The sequence below is a fragment of the Phytophthora cinnamomi genome (genome assembly GCF_018691715.1).
Source record: "Phytophthora cinnamomi strain GKB4 chromosome Unknown Contig15, whole genome shotgun sequence".
Taxonomy (NCBI): domain Eukaryota; phylum Oomycota; class Peronosporomycetes; order Peronosporales; family Peronosporaceae; genus Phytophthora; species Phytophthora cinnamomi.
In genome coordinates this window covers 43073-60400 of record NW_027150948.1, presented here as the reverse complement: position 1 = coordinate 60400, position 17328 = coordinate 43073, and the positions used below count along the sequence as shown (strand labels likewise).

At 57.0% G+C, this 17328-nt stretch overlaps 2 protein-coding genes across 2 annotated transcripts; one reads left to right on the top strand and one right to left on the bottom strand.

The window, feature by feature from the left end:
• Nucleotides 1-4890: 4890 nt before the first annotated feature.
• Nucleotides 4891-5442, bottom strand: IUM83_09469 (putative secreted RxLR effector protein; the record flags this gene model as incomplete). The annotated part of the gene is made up of 1 exon (XM_067933910.1): nt 4891-5442. The coding sequence occupies one exon, from the start codon at nt 5440-5442 to the stop codon at nt 4891-4893; it is 552 nt and encodes a 183-aa protein (XP_067796972.1).
• Nucleotides 5443-7187: 1745 nt separating this feature from the next.
• IUM83_09468 (uncharacterized protein) lies at nt 7188-7490 on the top strand (the record flags this gene model as incomplete). The annotated part of the gene is made up of 2 exons (XM_067933909.1): nt 7188-7215; nt 7285-7490. The coding sequence occupies 2 exons, from the start codon at nt 7188-7190 to the stop codon at nt 7488-7490; spliced, it is 234 nt and encodes a 77-aa protein (XP_067796973.1).
• Nucleotides 7491-17328: the final 9838 nt, after the last annotated feature.

The following is a 17328-nucleotide window of genomic DNA, read 5'->3' as shown; positions in this document are numbered from 1 at the left end:
ACCGACTCATCGTCACCAAGAAGCTGCATACCTTCAAGATGGAGCCCGGTACGCGGTTCATGACGCACGTGGACCGATTCAAGGAAATCGTGCTCCAAATGGAGACGATTGGTGAGCCTCTCGACGAGACCCGCCAACTCGTCCTGCTGCTCGGCAGTTTGACCGATGAGTACCGGATAATCAGTACCGTGCTCGAGAACACGCCGAACATGACACTCTCGTACGCAATCCAAGCGCTCGCTGGTGTTGAAGCCTCGGATGAATCATCATCGGCTCAAGAGAAGGCGTTTGCGACGAAGAAGAAGGAGAATTTCAAGCATCGGTTCAACGGCAAGTGCTTCTACTGCAAGAAGACTGGCCACAAGGAATTCGAGTGCCGCAAGAAGAAGGTCGACAACGAACGTGGGCAAGTCGCACAAGCTGCGTCCGATTTCGCGATTACGGCAACGGGTGCGATGGACAAGTCGGAGTGGCTCGTGGACTCCGGTGCCAGCTCGCACATGACCAGCGTCCGGGACAAGTTCGTGTCCATGAAGGAGCTCAAGACGCCAGTCCGCATCACGATCGCGGATGGCACGAAGATCGACGCAGTTGCAAAGGGCACCGTCGGAATGAAGCTGATGGACGGAACGTCTGTCACGCTGTCGGATGTGCTATACATCCCTGAAGTTGATGGAAGCCTCATCTCAGTTGCGAAGCTGGCCGAGAAGGACGTCGTCGCGCAGTTCAGCATGGACAAGTGTGTCTTTCGCTATGGCGATGCTACCGTCATGGAGGCCAAGCGTTTTGGAAACGTCTACAAGTTGAAGACAGTGGGGGGCGAGGTGTGTCGTGCGGCGACGGCATCTCGTAAGGAGCCATGGGCCGTTGTGCACGCCCGTCTCGGCCACATCCTGTTCAAACGTTACGAACAGCTGTTGACCATGGCAGTCGGAGTGCCTTGCGTTTCGGATGGTGTCACAAGTGGTACCGTCTGCGCAGGCTGCTGCATGGGCAAGATGAGAGCGGACGACTATCCGCGACACCCGGAGAAGCTCGTCAAGAGTGCAGGCGTACTGGATCTGGTGCACACGGACGTGATGGGTCCGATGCAGACCAAGACACCCGGTGGCTGCATGTATGTGGTAACCTTCATTGATGACTACTCACGTCACGTGACCATCTACTTCATGAAGGCCAAATCGGAAGTGCTGTCGAAGTTCAAGATCTTCAAGGCAGCAATGGAGAACGCAACAGGCAAGGCGATCAAGCGCCTACGTTCTGACAATGGTGGCGAGTACACGGGCAAGCAGTTCAAGGCCTACCTCGACCGCAGTGGCATCAAGCATGAAAAGACGGTGCCATACACGCCTAAGCAGAATGGACTGGCTGAGCGCATGAACCGAAGTTTGGTGGAGATGGCGCGTTGTATGCTCTACCACGAAGCCATCGATAAAAAGTGGTGGACCGAAGCCGTAAACACGGCTGCGTGGATCATCAACCGGCTCCCCAACTCGGTGAACGTCAAGACGCCCTACGAAATTGTGCATGGAACCAAGCCGCAGCTCAAGAACATGAAAATATTTGGTTCAGTTGGCTACGCGCACATTCCCGACGAGAAGCGCCGCAAGGTTGATGCCAAGGTCTTCATGTGTCGTTCCGTGGGCTACGAGGATGGTGTCAAGGGATACCGAGTTCTCAACGTGGCGACGGGAAAGGTGCAAATCGTGCGCACCGTGAAGTTCGTGGAAACAACAAGTCTGGATGACATGGTGGAGAAAATGGAGCTGGATGACAATGAAGTCAAGGTGGAGCAGCCCAGCCATGGTGGGTATCAACCGGACAAGTCAGAACAAGTCGTACCAATGGATTCTGAAGTTGGGGACGTTATCCCACTTCAACGTGACATGGGCGTAAACGATGCGATCGTGCCATACGGATCGACACATCATATGATTACCCGATCGCGTGCTCGCCACATTGACGAGACAACGGCTCCTGAAGAGGCAGGCGCTCGCAAGAAGCAAGTCGTGGCGCCCTCGACTACTGGCACGAAGCGCCAGAAGATGATTCAAGGCAGAGTTCAGGTTAACGAGGACCAACATGCAATTGAAGGTGGCCAAGCAATGGCTGCAACGGAAGAGGTCCCGACGTCATATGAAGAAGCTATGACGAGTGCGGACCAAGTGGAATGGAAGAGGGCTATGCAGAGCGAGTTGAAGTCGCTCGTAGCAAACAAGACATGGAAGCTGGTGCCGAGACCAGCTCACCAACGACCGATCGGCTGTCGTTGGGTATTCGCATTGAAACGCAACGAGAAGGGACAACTCATTCGTCACAAGGCCCGTCTCGTAGCCAAGGGTTACTCGCAACGTCACGGAGTGGACTATGAAGAGACGTACGCCCCGGTGGCTTATCTGAACTCGATTTGCGCCAATCTGGCGAAGTGCGTCGCAGATGGATACGACATCGAGCAATGCGACGTCGACACCGCGTTCCTGTACGGCAAGCTGGAAGACGAGATCTACATGGACTTGCCAGAGGGACTCCGAGATCTCTTGACACTTGCCGGAGAAGATGGTGAAGAGGACGTCGTTTGTATGTTGCTGCAAAGTTTGTACGGACTCAAACAGGCGTCACGAGTATGGAACGAAACGATCGACGCGCACCTCAAGGTGATGGAATTCAAGCCTGCTGACGCCGACCCGTGTGTGTACACAAGAGGCGATGGAGACGAGCACTGCATTGTGTGTCTCTACCTGGATGACATGCTGATCGCATCGCGGGACAAGGCGGTGATTACATCGGTGAAGGCTGGAATCGCGGAGAAGTTTCGAATCAAGGACCTCGGGCGCGCACGTTTCATTCTTGGAATTGAGATTGACTACAACATGGATCACAAGACACTGAGGATCTCTCAATTAGCGTACACCGAGTCGATCATCAAGAAGTTTGGGCAAGAGAACGCGAAGCCGTGCACATCGCCTATGGAATCTGGAGTTCACCTGACCAAGGCCGACGAACCGCAGGCGGAAGAAGAGAAGACCAAGATGAAGTCGAAACCCTACCGATCGCTGGTGGGCAGCCTGATGTACCTGGCATGTGGAACTCGACCTGACATTTCGGTCGCGGTTGCCAAGTTGAGTCGTTTCCTGGAGTACCCTGGCCAGAAGCACTGGGACGCCGGAATCAAGGTAGTGCGCTACCTACTGAAGACCAAGGACGTGGGCATCACGTACGATGGGTTGTGTGGAACCGAGCTCGTCGCCTACTCGGATGCGGACTGGACCGGCAGCCGCGACGATCGTCGTTCTGTAAGCGGGACGATGTTAATGATGTGCGGTGCTCCTGTGGTGTGGCGTTCGACGTATCAGAAGACTGTCGCGTTAAGTTTTACAGAGGCCGAGTATATGGCACTGAGCGAATGTGTGAAGGAATGCGTCTGGATGCGCCGTCTATTGAAGGGCATTGGCACTGAACAAGTGGGGGCTACGGTGATCTACGAAGACAACCAAGGCGCGATGGCACTGGCGAAGAATGTTGGATACCAAGCTCGCACGAAGCACATCGACATACGCTACCACTTCATTCGCGAGAATGTGGTGAGCAACGAAGTCGCGCTGGAGTATGTGGAGACCAAGAACCAGCTCGCTGATTTCATGACGAAGGGTCTATCGTCGAAGACGCTCCGCTACTTCATGATGTGTAGCAACGTTGGACCCAAGCTCGAGACATCGAATTGAGTGGGGGTGTTGAGGTTGCACTTCGCTGTCTGATCGACTGGATCCCTACCGCGAGGCAGACGGCCTGCGCGTGCTGGCACGTGCCACCGGGGTCTGTGGTTGAAGATGGGAAGATCTCGCAATCTGATTGGCTGGACTATCTCTGATACTGGAATGTGATTGGACGACAACTTCAATTTGGGTGCTTATGATTTGCATGTGTTGAGTCAACCGTTTTGAGCCGCAGCCGTGACTAGGCGGATCAGTCTTACGACTGGCAACTTCGTTTGGACCGCAGCCGAGATCGTTTGGACCACATCTACAAGCCTCACCTACTAGGGAACATTGCATACAGTAGGGACTGCTAGCTGGCAAACACACTAACCTAAATCGAGCTCACTTTCGGATTTCCTTCCAACTACTCACTCGACTACCAAGCCTCATTCGCACCCCTCAATTCCCCCCCCCCCCCCCCCCCCTTTCCTGATGTTATGCGCTACAAGTAACATCCAGATTATCTTGTCACGCGAATGTCGCCCGTAAAGACTCAAGCAACACGCACGGGATAATATGCTGTCCGCCCATGTATAAAATCTAGCAGATTCGTCCCGATACATTATTGTTTTGCCATCTTATAAGTGATTCAGGGATCTGCGATTATATAGGGACTAGTACACGCACTTGTATCGCCCCAACTACTCTGGATAAAATCCAGAGAACTAGTAAGCGTCATAGGTAGTATGTTTGATAGGTAAGCCTTTGCATACTTTAATACAATCGAGAGGAATCACTATCTGGAACTGAACCATGATGAAGGTACCATCAGCACTGGTGGTAGCAGTGCAGTGCAGCCCCCAATTCGGGCGTGTGGTGAGCTCGCATGGCAACAGTAAGTCATAATATGTCCTCTTCGGCTACTAGAACGATACTCACGATGTGACGAATAATAATATGCTGGCCATTTTAGAGCTAGTCTAAGAAGAACTGAGTGAGCGGCCACTGCGGGTTAACCTCAACTTCATTTACTGTTGGTTCATTAGGTATACTTCGCAAGGACTCTGACCGATGAAGTAGTAACGAGAGCATGTGCATGTCTGTACTCAGCACCATCACCAACAAAGTTAATTTAACCAGGAATACATGTTTGTGGACCGACGTCATTGGCCAATGGGTCAGAGCTGTGGTAACCCTACGCAGCCTTTTTGGCAACATTTTCAGCCCACCACCGTGAGTAGTACAGCCAAAACATGTAGTCCCCGTCGTGCAGCAGCTGATGCTTGTTCATCGATAGCGTCTTCTTCGCAAGGCCCGACATTCGTGAAACTTGTCTTGGCGTGTATCCCAATTCGTGGATCTGCTTGAACATCGTCAGGTATTTATCCGAGAATTTATCGACCTGGCCGGCGAGCCACTTATCCTCGAATTTAACGAGAGCCGCAGCCTGGTCATCAACTTTGTTCAAGGCGGGCGCGGACTGCGTCATCTTCTTGAAAAAGTTGACTCCCCCTTCATACACCAGATTCAGCATTCCTCTCTCTTCGTTCTCGGTGTTGTCGTACCCATCATCTTCGCTCTCGCGGATTCTCAAGAACCTGTTCGCAATGCCAGACGTCTGGGCAGTGTTGCCAGTCGAACTTAGCCAGCCTTGGGGCATCGCCTTGGAGACTGACATCGCCGAGACAACGTCGGAGGTCGTAAGGAGCGCGGTTGCAGCAGCGAGTAGGACGTAGCACGCGCGCATGGTCGAGGGTCGGTCTTGGTGGCTCGACGGAAAATTTAGAAATGAACAACATGCTGCACAAATGGTGTTTGTACTGTACCTGTACTATATTTTGATTTACTGTGTCTATGGTATGTTATACAGGCATCTCCGTTTGCCCGAGAGATACAGCGTTGCACATAGACGAAGATGCACTGAAATATACTTAGCTAAGAATGCGGCGCATCGACATTGGCGACCTTCCCGCAATGTGACACTTGTCCCAGCTACAAAAGTAAGTCAATACACGTTGAATTGGCTGTGTAAATCCAGAGCACGGACTGCACTTCCTGCGCAAGGTACATCAAGAAATACAGTAGCAAATTATTAATAGGTGGGGATTCCTGTGTAATATACACATAAATATTAGGTATAAGCCATCGCGATGGCCTATACGCTACGCAAACTTCTTCCACGGAAGTAGATCCATTCGGGCCTACGTGATGTCCATGTCTATATTAGTGTTTACTCCAACGGATCCTCCAACGATTCAAAGGATACGCCGCGGGATGTACCAAACTGAATCTACGTACGAGCCTGGGTTCACTGCATGTTCAAGTCTCTAAGGTTGTGTCAGACTACGTGCACGTACTATTATACTATATTAAGTATGACGCACCACGATAAGCTGGCGCAATGTACCGTACATGTCCAAAAGACACATCAAAAGCTGATGTATTTTGCGAAAGCCGTGTGCCACAAAAAACATTTGTTTTGGTCCAGCTACTACTATAGTATTATAGTGGATGCTATTTTCCGATTCCGGCTGCTACTAAGTACTAATACATAATACTCCATATTAGTACTGTACCCCAACGTGAGCTCAGATGTCCCTAAGATGACCAAAATTGCAGTGAGGCTCACTCAATGCATCAACTCCCACCGATCAGACGGGGGCGTGTCTGCGCGAGCGCTGCAAATCACTGCAGACATCGATTGTCGGCCTTGGTTTTGGGGACATCTGAGTGGATACCCACTCAGACAAGGTATTTCCAAGAAACATCTCTAGACGTAAGATATACACTACCAGTAGCGTACCCCCAAACAGTATGCAAGCGCAAGTTTTTCCGTTCACATCTCAAGGATCGCTGTGCAGTTCGTCCTCAGCAGCTGACCGTCAACATCAACTTGACGGCACGTATTCGTACTTAGCAGCGCAGTTGATGACCACATTCGTACTTAGCATCGCCGAGCTGCTTGTCCTCAGTAATGTCTCAGCTGACACAGTGACACAGTGACACGTCTTAACTATGTTGTATGAGTACGGCACACGATTTTTTAGTAATCATATGTGCTGAATGCGCAATAAGACCCGCTGCCGTCTTGGGGGTGGGGGGTGGGGGGGGGAGGGGGCTAAACGTAAAAATTGTAAACTCAAAATGAAAGCTGACGACGCTGCGAACATGTGGAAGGCTTTCACTGAAAGCCGGGGTAGCTCTGCACCAACAGTCGGACAGGCAAGTGAATAAACTTTTACTTAAGTACTGTAAAACTAAAGAGAGTGGTTGCTGCTTCAGACTAGGAACACTTGTTTTATTATAGTCACAGATGTTTGACTAGCTAGCGTCTTGCATCCAGCCAACATATATCGTATTGTATACGAGGCGGGAGATAAGAACAGTTTTAAAACGGAGGGTAGCCAGCAAGCACACTGGAAACGTGAGCGCAGGAAATGGGGCTGCTCTGCATGGGTAACGGCGCTGCATTCTCGGGCTGCGGCGACATGGATGGGAATTGTTGTTGCGCGTGAACCAGGTAAGAACCGCTCCAGTTTCAATGACGAAGTGATGGTATTGGTTTGAGCTGACGTCCAATTTCGGTTAGGTCTGCATATGCGGCGTCACCTGGTGAACGCGTGGCCACACGCGATCGCTTTCGGCAGACGTCCCCGGGGTGCTGGCCAGTCTTCTAAGGATGAGGAGTTCAAGACTTCTAAGAGTTGCCCCAAGACACGGTCTGACTTGGCGACAAGGCGGATGAAGAAGGTCCCCTCCTCCGACGTATTCTGGAGGGGAGGTGCGCGTGACTGAACCGCCACGACGTCTCATTAGTTGGACTCCGATTTCGACGGCGCCTCACGTCTGTGAGGCCGCGGAGCGTCTGTGTAGAAGCACGGTCTCCTGTCAGGGAGACGTGCTCGAGATGCTAGGAGAAGCGCTTCTACGTGTTGCTCACGTCGTACGTCCCCGACCTACAGACCTCGGACGGCATGCACGAGTGGCAGGCCACCATGATGGCAATGAGAGCGACCAGAGGAAGAACGACGGAGAGGAAGGTAAATGGTGATGCAACGTGGAGGGTGTGCTCCCAACCACACGTTATCTTCGCGTATTCGTGTTCATCAGGGACAAGCCGTGGCTTGACAAGTACTGTACAAAGGATTAAGGATCAATGTATGTACTCTTATCTTTATCTTGTCGCACATTTCAATGCATCCCTTGGGTGGTTGAGTTATTATCTGTTAATTGTCTGCGCAAAATGAATGAAAAATGAATCCGTCACGTATCATGTTTCATGTCGTACTAATGAATCCCTCATGGATAACATTTACTACATGTCGTCCTCGAGCATTAGCAGAGTTACTCAGTGGTGTACGTCGCGGTAGAACACTTGTATTGTTTTGGGTAGCTGTGAAGCTGCTTGCTTTTCAAGCCAGCTCATGCTCTCCCTGCCAAAATCACTATAATAATAATAATAACCGGGACGTATAACCTAGCGCACACCATGGCCTGGCCCGCCCTATCATCGTACCTCACAGAAAGAATGCTTTGGCTGCAGCTTGTTTGGCACTCTAGTTACCATTAGTTGACAAGGCAAAGATTTAGCTGGCAAATTTCAAAAGCTGGAAAGCGTTCTGCAGCATCCCTACTCAATGGTTTCAGCTGTCTGATTCAGGAGGAGCGAAATCTAAACCTCATTCTCTTGCAGTCGATCCATGTGCTCTTGGAAAAGGTGGTTCTTGGCTGCCGTGGGTCCTATTCGAGGTGGCTGAACATGTATTCTATCTTGCGCACCGAGACCTGCTCATAGAAACAGCCTCTTCGATTCAGTGGATCATTTGCACCCGATCTATTTTGTACTTATCTAAAGATTTCTTCTTGATGGCAGCTTTGGAGGTAGGTTGGCGTAAAAATCCCAGATCTGCATTATTGACGTCAAACCAGCATTAATAAATTCATACACGAGCTCCTTCACTCCCAGGTAATCGATCACTTCCATGCACAGGCGGCATCACATAGGAGGCCAATCTTTTGTCGTGGAAAAATACTGACCTGGAAGTCGACATCCTTTTTTGTCGAATGCAATTGTGATGCTATCTTGGGTTTGTAACATTACGTAGGTAAAACGAAAAAGCATCAAATAGTATGCATGTGTAGGCAGGAGTCGCGTCATTCGGGTGACGGCGGCCAACGTGAGTAGTCTGAGTCGACACCAGCGGTGATCGACTTGACGATCGAGTAACATGGCGAGCGGCGGCACGGACGGTGACCACATGAGTGGCAGGGGCGGCGGACGGTGACAGGAGCGAGCCAGCCGGCTCGATCCACAGCAAGGAGGTCCAGGTTGAAGCACAGCGACGGCAGAAGATCGCGAGGAGAGGTGAACGGCGGACGGCGACGGAGAGCGAGTATCGACGAAGGCGAGGCGACATCGACGACCGCAGCGAGCGGCCAGCAAGCGACGAGAGCGGGGATGAGACCCGGAGGGGGGGGGGGGGAGAGGTCCAGATCGTAGGAGTAGGTAGGTCGACGGGGTGTTTAAGTGGGGGCACCGAGCTGCGGCTGCAGCTCGACCCTCAGTTGCGATTTGGTTACAGACTTGTAACGAGTCTCAGCTAATACAGAGTTGCGCCGCAAGAGCACGGGTTCCAGCGTCTGGTACTGCGACCGCAGGGAAGGTCGGCTAGCGCACGGAGTAACAGTGAGGTAGGCGATAGTGGCGGGCAGCGCACAAGGAGCGTATGTTAGTCGAATAGGGTGGCGGGACCGTGGGGAGAGACCACGGGGGGGCGAGGAACGCTTGGAGATGAGGAGCACCTTGACCGAGTGGGAAGAGCCCCGAGCGAGCCGCAAGGGCACGTGGTGACGGACCTCTTCCTCCCATGTGCATGTTGTAGATCCGGACTGGACCTGCTGGGGGCAGCCTGTGGATACCGGAGCCCAGGTGCCGAAAACGCTCCCTCCTTGCCGTCCCTATCTCGAGGGCGTCTGGTCGATGGGCCAGTAGCTGTCTGGTTGGCTACTACGGCTCGCGCTTGCTGGCAGTCGGTCCCTACTCGCTGACCTAGGTGTTGACGGTCAACTCTGCTGGGAGAACGAAAAGGGCACGGTGGACGTGCAATGGGAACGGAAGTGCGGTTGGAGAAAGCTACATGGTGGTGGACAGGCGCCTTCCGGGCACAACTATGGGGACTAGTTGTTGCGGGCTTGGTGTCAGAGGCGTAACCCCGCAGGCGAACCGGAGTACGTAAGGAGGACGGAAACGGGTAGCTAAGTGTGAATGTGTTGTATGATTTAAGGTTAACGGCAGAGAACGGAAGAGATGACTACGAACGTGGGAGTGGTTGCGCGCGACCAGCGCGCCGTGCGACGCTCGTCGGAACGGGCGAAGCAGCAGGCTACGATCACTGTGAACGCGGACGACGGCAGCACCGTGACGTTGGAGACGGAGGAAATCCGCGGCGCCTCCGGCAACACGCCGATGGTGGCTGCCAGCGGCACGAGCGTGACGATCGACGACGGAGCGGGGCCTAGCGACGTCGGCTCGTCAAGCGGCAACGGCGGAAGACGAGAGTCTGGTAACCGGGGCGGCGATCAAGCCGGCGATGGTGACGGTGGGGATGCGCCGTCTGGTGCGACTGACGAAGCGGCCGGTGGGCCGACTAGGACGACATACGGCAACGGTGGAGCTGGATCTGGTTGGGCACCACCTGCGCGACGGGCGGTGGAAGCGACAGCGATGAGCGGCACGGCAGGAGTGGCGCCGCAGCAGATTGTGGTCCGCGAGCGTCCGAAGTCTCTGAAGCTGACCAAGTTCAAGGGCTTGGACGACACCATGCCTGTGACAATGTGGCTGAAGACGGTGAGGGCCGAGGTGCCCCGGCAGACGGTAGCCATGGGCGTGCAGTGGACCGACGCGCAGCTGTACCACGAGGCGGCTCTGAACCTCGACGGCGAGGCGAAGCGCTGGTTCGCGAAGGTCATGGAATCGGTGCCCCCGGAGGAGGAGACGATCAACACCTTGGCGGGGATGCTCAGGACGAAGTATATGACGCAGCGGTCCGGCCCGGAGGTGGTTGATCTGCTGAATGCGCGGCGACAGATGAGCGGGGAGCGCTTGGTGGACTACGCGCAGTCCCTGCGCGAAATCGCGGAACGAGGGGAGATCGGCGACGACTGGAAGGTGAGCGCGTTCCTCAAAGGCATGAGCAGCGTGGCGGGGGCGACGCACGTGCGCGGCCATCAGCCCCGGACGCTCGACGAAGCCTTGAACGTGGCGACCCCGCAGGTGGGCGAGTATGGAGAAGGTTATGGAGTCGGGCTGGCGGCGGCCATCGCAGCGTGGGACGCGAGGGAGGCGACGGCAGGGCGCAGCCCCTTGGCGGCGACCACACCAAGGGTGCTCGACAAGGATCAGTCCGGGCTCGACGGAACTTGGGGAATGTGGTGTCCGGATACGGCCCGGCGTGGGGCACGGCACCGAAACAGCCTCGGTTCGATACTGAAGGGAGACCAGTGGACGGAGGGAAAGCCAGTGCGGGCGAATGGTGGAAGGTGATCCCACCAGGGTTCCGACTGGTACCCACCGGCACCAATCAGACCACGTCTAGCAGTTTGAGATTTCAAACGCCCTGCAACGGCCCGGATCAGACTGGTGGGCGGTACAAGCGGCAGAAAGCAACAGAACACGATGGGAAGCGTCCGACCAAGACGCTGAAGATCGAGGGCGTGTACGGCGGCACGGCGGGGCAGGGCGACGGCTACAACAACCCTGCGCTCGCTACGCACGAAGGCCGCCTGCGCAATCACGAGAGGTACCTGAGCGAGAGACGGCGGCGAGGGGCAAGAGGGACCGCCTTCTGCTTCTACTGTGGTAAGCCAGGACACTTTGCCCGGGACTGTGGCTTGAAGGCGGACCTGGCGGCAAGTGGCACCCCGACGGCAGCGGCATCTGCTCAGGCGCGAGGTAACGACCAGGGAAACGAGCAGCGAACGTAGGGGGCCCGACCCTACGCCTCGCTAAACCGGGGTCGGGAAGACGAAGAAGACCGGCGGCCGTGCGGGCGAAGCAAGGAGAACGACGGCCGGCGGAGCAGCGGTACGGCGGCCAGCAGCGGAGAGTGACGTTTGAGAGTGGGGATGGTGCGGCGGAAACTGTGCGCGAGGTGACAACGGAAGCGGCGGTGGGTCTTCAGTCTGGGGATGGCGCAGCAGCTACTACACGGCTGCGAGCCACCAACGCGACGGCGGGTTGGTCTCGGACTGGGGATGGCGACGACTGACCCGGCGAACCGGTCAGGCCCGCAGCACAGGCGACGGAGTGCCGCGGCGCCACGATGGAGACGCTGGCAACGGAAGAAGAGAATGACCAGCCGGAGACGAAGGTGGTAAACGCCGAGAGCAACCAGTACGACGGCGGGGTGACCGGCGGGACGCACGAGAAGGAGGTGACAGCGGCGGTGACGAAGCAGTGGGATGCGTGGGTAATCGCGCAAGGTGACAGCGGAGTCGCAGGAAGCAGAGCAACGCCGAGCACGGTCCAAGCGGCGCTGGAAAAGGAGATGCAGATGAAAGACGTCGAGAAGAGACGCGTGCTGCTGGGAAGGGCGAGCCCATTACAAGACGAGGCGGTACAGACGCACGAGGCTGACCAGCAGCGGCGCCGACGGCAGAAGTGGGTGTTGCGGACGAAGGCTCGGCGTGAGCGAAGAGCCGATCGAGAACACGCGGTCGTCAGCGCTGGTGGCAGTGGAGCGGCGAATGGCAAACGGTCGCCGACCGAAGCCTCGGACGGGAACGCGGTGAGCGAGGACACGGGGAACGTGAACACGGCCGAGATGATCACAGACGGATGCAACGATGCCCTAGGCGAGAGGAGCAGTACAGGCAAGCGGCGGAGTGGAGGGCGTACATGACCGGTGCGCTCGAGGCTTTGCAGCGAAAGGAGCATCAGCTGAGAGCTGGTCTTGGCGAGGCCGCGGTACACGGCGAGGGCGACGGGAGCGCGAAGGCGGCAACCACGGCCCTGCGCGCTTCCCGGACGCGGCGACGATATGAGAAGATGGTGACGAAGGCCCGGGCGAAGGCGAAGCGCGAGCTGCTCGCGTGGCTAGCGGCTCGAGAGTGCCCCAGTGAGGCGTACTTCGTGTTCGACGAGATGTGGCGGCGCGACAGGGACACACCAGCGCGGGCCCTGACGCGTGAGGAAGCTGAAGCTGTGGGATTTGTGGCCCCACAGTCGACGGAGATACTGGCCAAGCGGCGTGGCCGGCGAGGGCACGAGAAGCGGTACGAATACTGCAGTGGCAGCGTGTACCAAGGCCCGAGCATGAAGAAGATTAGCGGAGGCGACTACCCTGTTAGCGTCGGACGACTGCGGGCAGTGCATGCCCCGGCGGTGGACGCCCTACCAACGGCGATAGTGAAGACCAGGACGGGGTGGAAGAGTATCAAGCTCGACACGGGTGCGCAGCATAGCGTCGCCAGTGAGGCGTGGAAAGAGGAGGGCGTGTTGCAACAAGTGATTCCGCCAGTTGACTACGTTGAAGGCTTTACGGGGGCGGTAGCGCGCGTGCTGGGCGTGCCCAGGTTCAAGTTCCTGACGCAGTACGGCCAGGAAATGGAGGTCGACGCGTTGGTGGTGGAAGGAGCTGCCGACGAGTTCCTCCTCGGTGAAGATTGGATGCTGCGCAACGGCGTGAAGATCGACTTCACGTCTTGCGAGATGAAATGGTACGACGGCGACGATAAGTAGATCGTGCCGTTCAGCTGCCAGAAGCACGGGCTGCTGGACACGGTACGAGTTCGGTTGGTGAAGGGCGCGAAGGTAACGACGACTACGTGCAGGAGGGTGGAGTTGGCGGTGGTGGCGCCGGAAGGCACGGCGGGTCTGTCCATGCCCGCGCAGCGAGCCGAACCCCATTTGATGCTGGCGCCCACGCTGACTGCGGTACACGACAGCAAGGTCGCGGTTCCGGTGATGAGTTTGGTGGGGTCCACCACCAAGTTGCCGGTGAGGGAGGCGCTCGGCACGTGGACGCCGACGTCCGAGGACATGGAAGTGCTGGATGTGAGCGGCATGCTCACCAGGAGTGCGGTGCGGCGATGGTTGAACGAGCCGGGTCGGAGCGAGGAGCCTTTCAGCAGCGAGCAGGATCTGGCTATCGGCGGCATGGCAGAAGAGGACAAGCAACTACTGCTGACGCTGTTGCGTCGTTACCCGATGCTGTTGGAGCCGAGAGAAGGCTGCCCGCCCATGACGACATTGGGCGTAGAACATGAGATTCACACGGGGGCGGAGGCACCGGTCAAGGTGCCCACGAAGGCACGCGCATGAAGAGCAACGCGTCATCGACGGCGAAGTGGAGTCAATGCTGAAAGACGGGGTGATGGAAGAGGGGAGTGGCGCGTGGGGATTCCCCGTGGTGTTGGTCGAGAAGAAAGACGGCTCGGTGAGGTTTTGCATTGGCTATCGTCTACTCCATGCAATTACGAAGCGGGATGTCTACCCCCTCCCTAGGATAGACGACACCCTCGACAACCTGCATGGCGCGAGGCGGTTCACTAGCCGTGACCTGCACGCTGGGTACTGGCAGGTGCCAATGGCGAGGAAGGATCGAGACAAGACGGCTTTCGTCACGAGGAAAGGGTTGTTCAGGTTCGTCCGGATGCCGTTCGGGCTAGCGAACGCACCCGGGACGTTCCAGCGAATGATGGATGCGGTATTGCGCGGCCTCACCTGGCAGAGCTGCTTGGTGTACCTCGACGACGTCATCGTCTTCACCAAGGGCAGCGTATCAAAGCATGTAGTATAACTGGCGGCGGTGCTGGAGCGGCTGGCCCAGGCGGGGCTGTCATTGAAAGCGCGGAAGTGCACGTTTGCGGCGGAGAGGCTAGAGTAGCTCGGGCACGAGCTCGACGCGGACGGCGTGCGACCAATGGGGGGGGCCTCGTGGAGAGCGTCAGAGAAATCCCCGCTCCTAAGGACGCGACCGAAGTCAAGAGGTTCGTGCACATGGCGGGCTATTACAGGCGCTTCGTGCCTGAGTTTGCAAGTAGAGCGGCACCGATGACAAGGTTGGTGAGGAAATGTGTCGAGTGGAGCTGGGGAGAGTCGCAGCAGGAAGCATTCGAGGACTTGAAGAGTGCGGTGACGGAGAGGCCGCTACTGGCCTATCCCGACTTCTCGAAGCCGTTCCGACTGGTCACGGACGCTTCAAAGGTCGGCCTGGGCGCGACTCTCACGCAGGATCAGGGGCAGGGCGAACGGCCTGTAGCCTACGCCTCGAGGATCAACTCCGAGGTGGTGTTGAGGTATAGCATCACGGATTTGGAGTGCGCAGCCGTCATCTGGGCGGTGAAGTTGTTTCGTCCTTATCTTTTTGGGCGAAGGTTCGAGCTTTTTACGGATCATGCAGCCCTCAAGTGGCTCATGACATCGAAGGAACTGACGGGAAGGTTGCACAGATGGGCGCTACAATTACAGGAGTACGACTTCGCAGTAGTCTACAGGCCCGGCGCAAGCAACGTCGTAGCAGACGCGCTGTCAAGGGGGCCGGTGCATGCAGTGGTAGCTCGTCGCGAAGGAAGGGCAGTTGGAGACGAAGAAGAGCCGGACGAGGAGCAGTCCGCGGCCGGAGGTGAAGGGCAGCTGACAAACGCAGAGGTCCGCGCGGAGCAGTCGCGCGACTAGACCGTGCAGAAGTTATTGAAGAAGGGCAGACATGGGGCCCGGGCGATCACGGTGGTGCATGGGCTGGTGTGCATACAGATGGAGGACGGCGGCGACCGAGTAGTACTGCCCGTGGTGTTGCGCGCGAAGGCGTTGCGCGAGAGCCATGATTCTGTCTACGCGTGCCACCTCCGTACGCCGCAGTCGTACGCGAGGCTGGCAGTGGGTTACTGGCGGCCGGGCATGAGCACGGACGTGCGCATGTGGGTGCAGTTGTGCCGTGATTGCAGGTCGAGGAAAGCCAAGACCAAGGAGGTGATCCCGCCTCTGAGGAGCCAAGGTGTTGGCAGTCCCGGCGACAGATGGGCACTGGACGTGGCAGGCCCCTTGCCCGTGACGGAAAATGGAAATCGGTACGTGGTGGCGGCTGTCGACTACGCTACCCGATACGCTGTCGTGGCGGCAACTCCACACCACACATTGCGAAGTTCATTGCGGAGAAGTTGGTGCTGTTGCACGGCCCGATGAGAGAGATCGTGATGGACGGGGCCCCGGAGCTCAATGGCAAGGTGGTGGAGGCGCTGGTGGACGCACTGCAAGCCAAACAGATGACACCGGTCCCCTACCGCCCTGGTCTGTTAGGCCTGGTAGAGCGGTTCCACCGCACCTGGAAGGTCATGGTCGCAATCTACGTATCAGAGGCGCAAGATGACTGGGATACGTGGCTGCCATGCGCTGCGTATGCGTATAATGGTGCGAAGCACTCGGCGTTGGGCTACAGTCCGAACGAGTTGATGATGGGGCGGCGCTTGCGGGCGCCGAACGAGCTGTTGAGGACGAGCGAAGTCACACAGATGGGGCCCTTTGTAGACTACGACAAGGAGGTTGTCGACAACATCGAGCGGGCGTTGGCGGCAGCACGCGCGGCGCTCGAGCGAGATCAGCAGCGCAGAGAGAAGTACTACAATCGGCGGGTGAGGCGAACGACAGTATTCAGCGTCGGCGACTTGGCCTGGGTCCTAAAACCGCCGCGTGGCAAAGGGGTCACCAAGCTCGCACATCAATGGGTCGGGCCGGCGAGGTTGGTACAAGACGCGGGCTACGACAACTGGGAAGTGCTGCGAGTGGACACGGGCGAGAACCTCCTGGTGCACAGCAGCTTATTGGTCTCGAGTCATTGCCCGAGCCACTCCTGGGAAGCGGTGGCGGAGCGGATCATCGCTGAGCTCGCGGACGAGGACGAGGACGCGGGCGTTGGTCCCAGCACCACGGTATTGACAGGGAGGGATCAGACGGCAGAGATGGTGCAGTCAGCAGCACCGGCACCGGCAGACGCAGGTACAAGCGGCATCAGGGGCCAGGAGCAGCGGCGCGGAGACGGAGATCGCGGGCGCGGATCAGGGCGAGCGTCGTTGGGAACCGGTGAGCGCCATGCAGGTGAAACTGCGGGCGGGAATGCAGACGCCCATGGTTCAGGGCACCGGAGGCCGTTAGCGGTAGGCTATGGAACAGCCACTGGTCAGCGGCCTGGAATAGCTGCAGCCGGAGCAGGGCAGACTATCGCAGGACCGGCGGCAGCAAGCACTTGGCCTCAAACGGCACAACGCGGACGACCGCGGAAGCGGAAGGTGGCGGTAGAAGATGCAAGGCGCGACGACCAAGAACGAGCTAAAGAACGACGTCGAGGTGCAGACGCTGAGCGGGAAGCTCGAGCGACACGGCGGCAGGCTCATCGTGACAAGTCGGCGACGGCAACAGCCGAGGGAATGGGTACAGACGGTGGTGGTGGGGTTCGTTGCAGTGCAGACGCCCTCCACGCTGGAGAGAGAGCGATTCGAGACGGTGGTGGCGGTCTGGGGGTCAGCGACGTTAGGCAAGACCCCAGCGGCAGCAAGGGAAGACACGGGCGAGCGCCCAAAACTCGTAATTCACCAGCGGAAAGCGGGACGGCGGCGGCCACGACTGGGGCCGTGGCTG